The 12,443-nt window shown below is 40.7% G+C and overlaps 1 protein-coding gene across 1 annotated transcript; it reads right to left on the bottom strand.

Moving 5' to 3' along the window:
- Nucleotides 1-1,337: 1,337 nt before the first annotated feature.
- Nucleotides 1,338-8,880, bottom strand: LOC123842333 (monocarboxylate transporter 1-like). Its single transcript, XM_064588630.1, has 3 exons — nucleotides 8,742-8,880; nucleotides 4,319-5,185; nucleotides 1,338-2,027 (listed from the first exon to the last, which is right to left on the bottom strand). Exons 1-3 carry the CDS (start codon nucleotides 8,836-8,838, stop codon nucleotides 1,807-1,809), a joined length of 1,185 nt encoding a protein of 394 aa, XP_064444700.1. The 5' UTR covers nucleotides 8,839-8,880; the 3' UTR covers nucleotides 1,338-1,806.
- Between the last annotated feature and the right edge of the window lie 3,563 nt (nucleotides 8,881-12,443).

The raw sequence follows: 12,443 nt of genomic DNA, 5'->3' as shown, positions 1-12,443 counted from the left end.
CCTGTTCGTGCTCTCTCTTGCTATCTTTCTCTCTCTCTTAAATAAATAAAATCTTAAAACAGAGAAGCCAGACACCGGAAGTTACTCTATTACTCACAACACTTCTGACATTCCATTTTTTCCACAACAACAACCCCTTCTCCAACTCCAGACTCTAAACTAGGTGTCCTACACTTCCGTTCAATGCTGACACTTAGTCTGTAGAGTTAGTGTCAGACTCCACAGGTTTAAAGGTTGCCTTTACTTCAGATTCCAGTCACAAGCCCTGGGGTGCCACCAGTATCTCTGACCAACTAGCTCTAAGCTCGGAATTCCCATCACTCTTTTCTCAGGTCTGCTAATTTGCCAGGAATTTCATAAAACTCAGGGAAACACTTTGCTTACATTTATTTATTTCTAAAGGATACGATGCAGGAACCGCCAAACAGAAGGGCCGCAATGGGCAAGGTATGTGGGGAGGCATGGCATGGAGCTTCCATGCCCTGCCTGAGCACGCTACCCTCCCAACACCAGCCCGTCAATGTATCCACCAACCAGGAAGCTCTCTAAGCCTTGTAGTTTAGGAGTTTTTATGGAGGTTTCATTACATGGACACAACTGATTAAATCATTAGCTCTTAGTAATTGAACTCAACTTCCACAAGGGGTCATGGGCAGGGGCTGGAAGTTCCTACCCTCTAATCATGCCTTGGTCTTTCTGGAGACCAGCCTCATTCTTGAAGCTATCTAGGGGGTTCCAGCCACCAGTCATCTAATTAGCATGCAGAAGACACTCATCACTTCGGAAATCCAAGGGTTTTAGGAACAGTGTACCAGGAACTAGGGACAAAGACCAGATATATATTTCTTATTATGCCAGCTACATGCCTTGTGATTTCATTTATTCTGTTCTGGAAAAGGCAAAACTATAGGGGACAGAATTCAGATCAGTGGTTGCCAGGAGCTGTAGGTAAGAGAAAGGAAGTGACCGCCGAGAGGCTGGAGGGAATTATCTTGCTTGTTTGAAATGTTCTCTATGGGGGTGGGAGTTATTTATACAAATACCATTCATCAAACTTTAGTCTTATGAAAGAGATTTATCCTGTATGTAAAGTATACCTTAATAAATATGACTTCAAATAGAAGCGATTACCATCTGTTATCTTTTGTAAATCCCCTGACCCCAAAGGATGTGACAAATGCATTATGACTGCTGTAAAGGCATGAAATAAAAATCCCATCAATGGACACTTGGTATTGATGTAGTTCTTGAATACAGGTGGGTTTAGTGGGATGAGGTCTGGAGCCGATGACCAGGAAAGAATTCTTGAGACATCTTTGGTGCAAAATGGTGGTTTTATTAAAGCCCGGGGACAGGACCCGTGGACAGAAAGAACTGCTGCACCGGGGTTGTGAGGGGTGGCTGATTATATACTATGGGGTTGGGGGAGGTAAGGAAAAGAGAGGTTTTCTAAAGAACTTTCATATGCTAAAGAGGACCTACAAGATACTGGAGGCCTTGCCATAGTTAAGGTTGTTTTTCCCTCTAGTCAGGTATTAACATTGAGACAGTTGGGAGCTTCCTGGAGGAACATCACATGTATTCCATTCAGGAGTTGGGGAGCAGGGCGGTTGCAGGGTGTCAGCTTGTGCTTTGTCCTCAGCTAGCCTTCTGCTCCCTCATCCGTAGGACTTCCACACAAATGTCCCATGACAATGATGAGCAGCCCTAACAGAACATGATTCAGTAGAATTTTTCAGGTATTTTTGGTCCAAAGCTCCTCTGGTTATTCATGATTCAGATGGGAAGTTTCTCCTCTTTGGGGCCTCATGGGCCTCTCTGTTCCGTAGATTCTGTTGCTTTAATAACTTCTTTTGGCTTCTCCTCTTTACTTTCCTTTTTCTGCTGCTTCTCTGCTTTCTGCTCTTTTGCCACGAGTTGATAATTGATGCCCATGCCAATAAAGAGATAGATGCCTGCTATAATGAGGATCACACCACATGCCCAGTAGGTGTATTTGTAGTCTCCATAGATGTCATTCAGATGACCTAAAGATATCCAAAACAAAGTTATGTGGACAAAAGTAACCAAGTATACCTTCCCCAAAGAGAGCTGAAGGATCCACTCAGAAAGAAGATGTCAACCAATCCTCAAAGAGCCCATAAATGACAGATTCATCTAAAAAGGAACTGTTAACAATGATCTCATCTTTTATGATGTCACATTTGATTTTAGATGGCCTTGCATATCCCATTACTTTTGCACCTTGAAAGTAATGAAGTCTTGGCCAATTGGAATGGGGAAAGACCCAGAGATCACCTAGAATCAAGTCTCTCCCTTCACAATGGAAAAATTTGTTGCTCAAAAGAGGTGTAGGAGTCTTGCCCCAGGCCCCAGAGCTAATTGCAGTCCCCTGCCAATGCTCTTTTGTTGACATCAGCATTCCCAAAAAGCGGCCCTGGGGACACTTGTCGAAGCTACAGAATTAACTAACAGCAACACCTTTCCACCATCTTAAGTGCTTAGCCCTCACGACAGGCAGCATCTGTCATCACGCTCACTGTCTACAAAGTCAGACTTAAGAAAAGGCACATCCTAGACTCCTCCAGTGAAGAGTCACCACGTGCATTAGCATATTAAAGGTTCTGCAAGGTCCTCTAGTAGAGCAATCTGTCAAACTTGGTGTTCCCCAAATGTTTTTGGCCATGAAATCCTCACGATAGTAGAATTTATTAGCACTTCACAAATTGGCATGTTAAGGAATAAACTCTGGAAAACCCTACTCTATACCTCAGAGAAGGACTGAATATAACCAATTCAAACAGGATTCCATGTGCTTTTCTAACTCAGGGCACTGGCCATCCAGCCAAACTCACTGAGCCTACGCTTGCACCAGGCACTGGGCTGCTGGCCGTGAGGATAAGGGAGAGCAGAGGAGAAAACCTCCACAGTTCAGTGGACAAGAGAAATGTTAATCAAATAATTACACAAACCGTGACAAGGAGGGTTTGCAAGCAGAAAATCGGGGGTTGGCAGCAGCAAGCAGGGTCAGGAAGGCTTCTCTCAAAGTGTAAATGAAGCAGAGACCTAGAGGGGGATGGGAGTTATCCAGGAGGAAGGGATGGCAGAAGGCTGTGGCCAGGGAACAGCAAGTGCAAAGGTAGGTGGGAGGAAGCGGGGTGTGAGAGGGAAGGAGGAAGGGCGGGGCTGCTGGAGCAGAGAGAACAAAAGGTGAGTGACAGGAAATGAGGCTGGAGACATTGGTGGCCAAGCTGGGGGGCGCCTCATAGGCCACATTAGGGAATCTGATCTCCACCCTGACAACAATGGGAAGCAACTGGAAAGATCTAATCAGCTGGGCTATCAGGTTTGCATTTGCACAGATAAATTTTGCCGGCAGAGTAGAAAAGATTGAAGGCCGGATAGAATGGATATGGTAGACCAGCCAGGAGGCTCGTGGATGGAGCAGCCCAGATGGGAGACAGGAGCTGTGGACAGGGTGGTGGTGTGATGGAAAAGTGGGTCCATTAGAAAGAGATTTAGGAGCTTAGTTATAGGACTTGGACTCTCATTGGATGTAGGGAGGAATGAGGGTGGGGAGTTCAGAAAAGTCAGTAGTGGCTCTTCTTTTATGAATCCTTCCTTATTTATAATGCATAATCTCAAAAGAATGAGTCATATCCAGAGGAAGTCTAAATGATTATTGCATTTTGCATTAATAATAATTTTAAATTGTAAACAATTTGGTATTTTTAGAGAATCATCCATCAAGTTTTATGGTCATTTACTAGTTGTGTGATCTTGGGCAAGTTATTTCACTTTTAGAAGCCTCTGTTTCTTCACTGATAAAGTAGGGACATTATTAGTCTTACCTCATAGACTTGAGAGATAGGATGGGGTATATGAAATGATTAAGACAGTCCCTGGTACACTGTGAACCCTCACCTGGTCAATATTGTTATTATTTTAAATGTTACTACTAAGATAAATTCCACAATTAAAATGAAATTACCAAAGTACTTTAAAGGTGGAGTATAGATTATATATTTTTCTATAATAAACATGTTAATTTTATGATCAGAAAAGGTTATTTTAACAAATATTTAAATTTGCAATTGTTTTTGACTCCCCTTTCAGCTTGATGTTTGAATGTAATTCAATTCTGTAAGAATCTGAGCAATTATGCTGTGCCCAGCACTGTGCCAACACTGAGGCTACAGAAATGAGAAATACTTTCTGCCACCAAGCAGCTTACTAATCTTGGCTTTCTATCACCTTTTCCATCTTCTATGCCTGTTTCATGTTAACAGAACCAAAGAGGTAGTAAGGCATACTATACCTAAAAGTGGTGGCCCCAGGAGGACAGGACAGCATTCCACAATGGTCACCAATCCCACGGCGCTGGAGAACCTCTGGGGTCCAATAAGGTCCATCAGTGTTTCAAACAACACTGAGCTAAACCACCCAAATGCAAATCCAAGGAAGCCCACATAGACACAGAACCCAGTATAGCTGGAGGATAAAGGTGCTAGCAGATGACACACTCCGTTTGCAACAATAGAAGCCGCAAAAAAATACTGAACTCGAGGTCTTATCCACTTGGTGTTGGCTACAAGTCCCATAGATGGTCTGGCTACCATGTCAACAAAAGCCAGAATGGAAAGAAGGAAGGCAGACTTCTCACTAGAGTAATGTTGACACTTGGCATAACTATTAAGAAAGACTAAAGGAGTAGCCATCCCAAAAGCCATTATCACATTCCCAGAGAGGTACAGTAAAAAGCCTCTGTGGGTAAACAGGGATAAATCCATAACTGTGTTAATTGTTTGAAAAACTGATCGTTTCTCTTCTTTGGCGTTTCCGCCATTAAAGTCTGTATTTGCATCACCTGCCTCCTTTTCTACATTAGATTTTCCAGCTTCCTGAAGGGATTCTTTAGACCTATCTTTCCCTGCACTTGTTGGTGGGGGCCCTATTGGTCGCATCAGGGCTCCAGCTACACAGCAGTTTAGTAGGAGGCCCCCAAGAATTAGGAAGCTCCCTCTCCAGCCAAAGATACCAAAGAGAGCCTGACTGAGGGGGGCCAGAGTGGAGAGGAACACAGGGCTGCCTGCCATGGCCAGTCCATTCGCCAACGGTCGCCTCTTGTAGAAATACTTGCCAATCATGGTCAGAGCGGGATTCAAGTTGAAGGCAAGCCCAAGACCTGGGGAGGAGGGGGGAAGAATTACATACGTAATAAATGTCAGAAACATATTTGTTATTAATCAGCTAGACAAACTGAATGGCAAGAGGTCAAAATCATCATTATAACTAGTAGATCATTAAGTGGGCTATTATCAAATACAGACATAAAGTCTCTTTATGCAACAAATAATAGACTTAAAATATAACATTAAAATAATTCTTTTTGCTTTAGCAAAAATAAGAATAATAAATGTAGGCTCCTTTGTTTAATTTCATAATTTTAGGTTTCCTGAAGAATAGGGAATTGAAAACAAAAAGGAGAGAGGATAAATCTTGTAAAATCAGAGAGCAAGACAGAAGAGGAGGGGCAGACGGGCAGGAAAAGAAGAAAGGGATGGGGAGAGAGAAAATATTTTAGGACAGTAAACACAATATTGTGAAGATGCTAACATTACCTTAGTAAATCCATTAATTTAATGTAATTTCTTTTTTTTAAAAGATTTTATTTATTTATTTGAGACAGAATGAGAGAGAGAGAGAGCTCATGAGAGGGGGGAGGGTCAGAGGGAGAAGCAGGCTCCCCGCCGAGCAGGGAGCCCGATGCGGGACTCGATCCAGGGACTCCAGGATCATGACCTGAGCCGAAGGCAGCTGCTTAACCAACTGAGCCACCCAGGTGCCCCTAATTTAATGTAATTTCAATGAAAATGTCAATGCATTCAATTTTTCAGACGAAGTACAATGACTGTAAAATATACCCAGAGACGCGATGCCTGGGTGGCTCAGTCAGTTAAGCATCCGACTCTTGATTTTGGCTCAAGTCATGATCTCAGGGTCGTTAGATTGAGCCCCATGTCTAGCTCCGCACTCAGTCAGGAGTCTGCTTGGGATTCTCTCCCTCTTCCTTTTCCCCTCCCCCCGCTCTCTCACACTCTCGTTAAAATAAATAAATGAATCTTAAAAAAAAAAAATACCCCTCAGAGAACAAATACATTAGAAATATTCAAAAAGTATAAATAATTGGTGGGACCAACACTAACAGATATAGAAATATTTTCTACAGCTACAGTAATGAGAACAGTGTGCACTTAGTCAAAAATGGAAAAACTGATAATTGGGGAAAAGTCCAGAAATAGGACCAAAAGATATATTTATATTAATAGGGAAAGAGTAGATTTTTCAATCGATGGAGCTGAAACAAGTATCCCAATAACCTCCTAAATGGTCTCCCATTCTTGCTCCCTTGGTAGGTAAGCCCTTACTTACCTTCCTATCCGCATCTCAGTGTATTCTCATACGTGCTCAGCACAGTTATTCCTCTAGATTTTCACAAGCCTGGCTCCTACTTATCATTCAGATCTCAACTCAAGGTCACCAACTCTAAGAGGACTTCCCTTTAGGGACTATTCAATCTTTCTCCATCAAAATTCTGTTTCAAGTTTTTGCAAAGCACTTACCACAAGCTGATATTTTTCTTATTTACTCATTTATTTGTTGGTCTGTTTATTGTCTGCTTCCCTCCACTACAGAGCAGGAATCTTATCTATCATGTTGACTCAATCCCCACAGAGCTTGGAACAGTCCCTGACATACAGTAGGGACAAATATTTATTGAATGAGTTACTAACAAACAGGCTGAATAACTAAGTGGGAACAAATAAAGTTCTGTTCCTTCCTGTTATTCAAATACTCTAGATGAATTACAATATTTAAATGTTTAAAATTTTAATTAATGTAGTAAAAGTACAGATCCAAAAAGAAAATACCTGTTATTAGCATTATCTCAGATCCTGCAGGTAGGACTGTACATTATTAGAACCTTCCTTTTTTTCTTTTTTAAAGATTTTATTGGGGCGCCTGGGTGGCTCAGTCATTAAGCGTCTGCCTTCGGCTCAGGTCATGATCCCAGGGTCCTGGGATCGAGTCCCACATCGGGCTCCCTCCTCGACGGGAGGCCTGCTTCTCCCTCTCTCACTCCCACTGCTTGTGTTCCTGCTCTCGCTATCTCTGTCTCTGTCAAATAAATAAATAAAATCTTAAAAAAAAAAAAAGATTTTATTTATTTATTTGAGAGAGAGAGAAAGAGCACAAGAGGGGGGAGCGGGAGAGGGAGAAGCAGACTCCCTGCTGAGCAGGGAGCCCGATGCGGGACTCGATCCCGGGACTCCAGGATCATGACCTGAGCCGAAGGCAGTCTCTTAACCAACTGAGCCACCCAGGCGTCCCTATTAGAACCTTTCTAAAAGGATATTTGGCCAATCATATCAAAAACTTCCCCCGGTAATTTCACTTCTAAAATCTGTCCTAAGGAAATTACCATGTTCACAAAGAAATACAGAGAAGCACTATCATACAAATAGTGTTTATTAATAGTGAAAAATATAAACAACCGAAAGGTCTTTCAATTAGAAAATGGTGAAATAAACTATGGCACATCCATCCAATGGAAAAATAGTAGCTGCTAGAGTATGTTTATTGAGATGGGGAACTATATACATAATGTATTAGTAAGTAAAAAAAAAAAAACTGGTTGCAAAAATTATACTAAAAAAGCATATGTGTATGCATAAAAAATGTATGAGCATCAAAATATTAATGGTTTCCTCTGAATTGTAGGGCAATGGATGATCTATATTCTTTATCCTCAGCAGTTTCATTTCCCAAATTTAGCTATGAGAAAGGGGGAAAGAGGTTTTCTCATGTGTGTCCTTAATCCCTTGAAAATGTATATGGCTTCTCTACCAAAAAATTCTTGCTTGTTTCTGACATTCTCTCTTACTCTAATTTGAAACAATTTCTTCTTGGGTAGAAGGATAATGAGTGGGAATAGCTGATGACCACCATTTCAACAACTTGCCACACACTCTTTACTTATGGCCACTATGTTTCTTAAGACAAAAAAATAATTTTTTTTAAAAAAGAAGAAAGAAAAAAACCCTCTCTTTCAATAAAAAAATAACCACCCCAAAGTGCCAGAACTTTCTTTAAAGACCTGTTTCTCTGGGGGTGTCTGGATGGCTCAGTTGGCTAAGCATCTGCCTTCGGCTCAGGTCATGATCCTGGGGTCCTGGTATTGAGCCCTGTGTCAGGGCTCCCTGCTCAGCAGGGAGTCTGCTTCTCCCTCTGCCCCCTCCCCCCCCATGCTCTCTCTCTCTCTCAAATAAATAACTAAAATCTTAAAAAAAAAAAGAGAGACAGGGGCACCTGGGTGGCTCAGTTGGTTAAGCGACTGCCTTCAGCTCGGGTCATGATCCTGGAGTCCTGGGATCGAGTCCCACATCAGGCTCCCTGCTCAGCAGGGAGTCTGCTTCTCCCTCTGACCCTCCTCTCTCTCACGCTGTCTCTCATTCTCTCTCTCGCAAATAAATAAAAATCTTAAAAAAAGAAAAAGAAATCTTAAAAAAAAAAAGACATGTTTCTCTGGTACTATGAAATTAACATACGTATAGCTCTTAAAAATGGTGATCCAATAATTTTTCTAACAAAGAATTTTCATTTTTCAAAAGAGTTGGCAGATGAATGCTATAGAGTCCACATAAAAATTAATGCTTGAAAATACATCAGTAGCAACTCACCTCCAATGAATCCAATATACAAGTAAAGTTCCTGTACAGTGTTGGAGAAAGAAGCCGCAATCAAGCCACAGCCTGACAAGCAGCCACCAACAATCATGATTGGACGACTGCCATATTTATTCACCAGGATACTGCTGACAGGACCTAGGAGAGAACCAGAAATTTAGTAACGGAGAGAAGCCCACCCCTCACATCCACACCTGCACAAAGCATTACTGACACAAAAGGATGCCAAGACATAAATACCCCACCCCACAAATAAACAGATAAATCAGAAGACAGTGGTAAGAAATATTGCTTTCTATTTTATTTCAGAGTCACAGGTTTGTGTAATGGGAAAAATATAGCATCGATTGTATAATGTACCATGTACATCTTCTATATACCTAGAACATACTGGATGGATTTTAACTGAAGTATGGAAGACTTTAGCCTATCTCCTTCAAGGAAGATTAGGCTGCAAATACCCTGATTGTAAGTGTTTATAGGATTTTTCATGTACATGTATCCTATGTATCTAGGATATTATCAATATGTATGTAGCAAGTTTGCTCTGTTTTTAATTTTTTAGATGATCATCTGGAGCAAATGCACATGAACATGATGCAATGTATGAGCAAGTCTGATCAAACTTCTGACGTTAGAGCATATTTTCAAATTAGCTGAAATGTACTTTGTTTCTCATAGAAAACAATGACAAAACCAAAACAGAACTACAAAACAAGAATGCCTACCATCACCACTTTTCTTCAACATTATACAGGAGGTCCGAGGCAGTGCAGTAAGACAGGGGGGCAAGAAAGGTGTAAGGAAAGGAAGAAACCAAACTATCAGTATTTGCAAAAGATAAGTTTGTCTATCTTAAAATTTTGAAAAAAAAAATCTACCAATAAACTATTGGAAGTAATAGAGGTTAGCAGGGATATATAATTAAAACACAAACATCAGGGGTGCCTGGGTGGCTCAGCCGTTAAGCGTCTGCCTTCGGCTCAGGTCATGATCCCGGGGTCCTGGGATCGAGCCACGCACTGGGCTCCCCACTCCACAGGAAGCCTGCTTCTCCCTCTTCCACTCCCCCTGCTTGTGTTCCCTCTCTCTCTGTCTCTCTGTCTGTCAAATAAAGAAAATATTTTTAAAAAAAGAAAAAAACCCCACAAACATCAATTGACTTTCCATACACCAGCAACCAACACAAAACCATTTTTAAAGAAAGTTATCCTTTATAATGATATTTGTTTTTGCAATACAACTGACCTAACAGCACATGGTTGTATGTAGCCTTTATTGTTAAAGGGAATGAAAAATATGACTCCAACTACCTAGCTTCAAAAACTAACATTTTAAATATCTTACACATAAAGGCATCAAGAACAAAAACTATTTAAAATGGAGCCTTTGTCTGCCTATTGAAAATTAAAAGGGTAGGCCTTCTGGGTACTTACCTCCCCCATACATGACAGCAAACATAATAGAAGAGATCCAGGACACTTCGCTGGTGCTGGCATTAAACATTTCTTCAATTTCTTTGTAAAATACAGAAATAGATTTGCCAAATGCACAAGAGAAGCCAATGGATATAAAAGCTCCAACAACCACTGCCCACCCCCAGCCGCCATCTGGGGGGGTGGGTCTAACTGGAACTTCATTTGATGGTGACATTGTTCGTAACGATGAATTCCAAAATGCAGTTCAAATCCAAATATCTAAAGGATGTGAAATTAAAATAGTACATAACAAGTAGGTCAATATAAAGCACTTCCATAAAATACCTTGCATTTATGTTATAAATAACTGAAATGCTTTTCAATGTTACTTATACTCTGTGAACACAGTAGAAAAAGTCCAAGAGTCATAATATTGCCCCAAATTTGTATAGGCTTAAAGTTGAAAACTCACCACTACTTGAACCATACACCAAAATCCTTTTCAATCCTTTCCAATAAATATACTGCTTCTTCAAATTTATAAACATACCTGTTCTAATAATAGAGATCAGTAATTTCCCACATTATCAAGGATAACTAAGTAATTCATTTGACTTATCTGTATGCAAAACTCACACTGCACACACTTTTATAAAAGCTTCACAATCTAGTACTTCCTTTATAATTTCTCTCCTTTCCCAAAATATATTCTCCAATACTCACCTGATTTTTCTGTTCTCTAGAATTTATAGACTAACTTGGAAAATGTCGGGAAGGACATACTAATATCCCGTAACTCACTAGAGATATAGCAATTTTCAAAAGAAAAGTTCTTCCCACTTTGGGGCTAGTATGAATAATGCTATGAAATTTTGTGTGCAGGTTTTTGTGTGGACAAGTTTTCGATTCTTTTGGGTATATACTTAGTAGAAATGCTAGGTCATATGGTAATTCCGTCTAACATTTTGAGAAACTGCCAAACTCTTGGAAAGTGGCTGCACCGTTTTACAATTCCACCAGCAATGTATGAAGGCTCCAATTTCTCCATATCATCACCAACATTTGTTATGTCTCTTTATGATTTCTAACCATCCTAATATGTATGAAGTGGTAACTCATTGGAGAAGTGTCTTCTTTGGAGAAATGCCTATTCAAATTCCTCATCTATTTTTTAATTAGATTTTTTTTTTTTAACCATTGGGTGGTAAGAGTTCTTTCTATACAGGCATACCTCAGAGATATTACAGGTTCAGTTCCAGACCACTGAAATAAAACAAATACTGCAGTAAAGCAAGTTAAATGAATCTTGGTTTCATGGTGCAGGTAACAGTTATGTTTACACTATAGTGTAGTCTATTTAGTGTGCAATACCATTATGTCTAAAAAGACAATGTGTATACCTTAACTTAAAAATACTTCAGTGTTAGAAAATTGCTAACCATCACCTGAGTTTTCAGGGAGTTGTAATCTTTTCGCTGGTGGAGGGTCTTGCCCGGATGTTGATGGCTGCTGACCGAGCAGGGTGGTGGTTGTTGAAGGCTGGGGTGGCTGTGGAAACTTCTTCATATAAGACAACAGTGAAGTTTGCCACATTGGTTGACTCTTCCTTTCATGAACAATTTGCAGCACGTGATACTGTTCGATAGCATTTTACCTGCAATGGGAATTCTTTCAGAACTAGAGCAATCCTCTCAAACCCTGCTGCAGCTGTATCAATGAAGTTTATGGAATATTCTAAGTCCTCTGTTGTCATTTCAACAATCTTCACGGCATCTTCACCAGGAGTAGATTCCATCTCAAGAAACCACTTTCTTTGCTCATGCATCAGAAGCAGTTCCTCACCCATTAAAGTTTTACTGTGAGATTGAAGCAATTCAGTCCCATCTTCAGGCTCCACTTCTAATTCTAGTTCAACTTGCTGTTTCCACCACATCTGTAGCTACTTCCTCCATTGAAGTCTTTTTTTTTTTTTTTTTTAAGATTTTATTCATTTATTTGACACAGAGAAAGAGAGTGAGAGAGAGAGCACAAGAAGGGGGAGTGGCAGGCAGGCAGAGGAAGAGGGAGAAGCAGGCTCTCCACTGAGCAAGGAGCCCGATGTGGGGCTCGATCCCAGCACCCTGGGATCATGACCTGAGCAGAAGGCAGCTGCTTAACTGACTGAGCGCCCCTCCACTGAAGTCTTAAACCCCTCAAAGTCATCCATGAGGGCTGGATTTAACTTTCTCCAAACTCCTATTAATGTTAATCACAAATGTTCTTAATGGCATCTAGAATA

This window comes from Mirounga angustirostris, unplaced genomic scaffold (assembly GCF_029215605.1).
Source record: "Mirounga angustirostris isolate CCGP_5_RB_7025 unplaced genomic scaffold, mMirAng1.0.hap1 SCAF_4, whole genome shotgun sequence".
NCBI lineage: Eukaryota > Metazoa > Chordata > Mammalia > Carnivora > Phocidae > Mirounga > Mirounga angustirostris.
The sequence above is the reverse complement of the archived record's forward strand: the minus strand, read 5'-3'. Positions and strand labels throughout refer to the sequence as shown.

Coding starts and splice junctions, on each gene's coding strand:
- LOC123842333 (XM_064588630.1), bottom strand. CDS start 8,838: ATGATTGTTGGTGGCTGCTTGTCAGGCTGTGGCTTGATTGCGGCTTCT. Junction 5,186..8,741: donor GTATATTGGATTCATTGGAG/GTGAGTTGCTAC, acceptor CCTCCTCCCCAG/GTCTTGGGCTTGCCTTCAAC. Junction 2,028..4,318: donor CCTGGGGCCACCACTTTTAG/GTATAGTATGCC, acceptor GGATATCTTTAG/GTCATCTGAATGACATCTAT.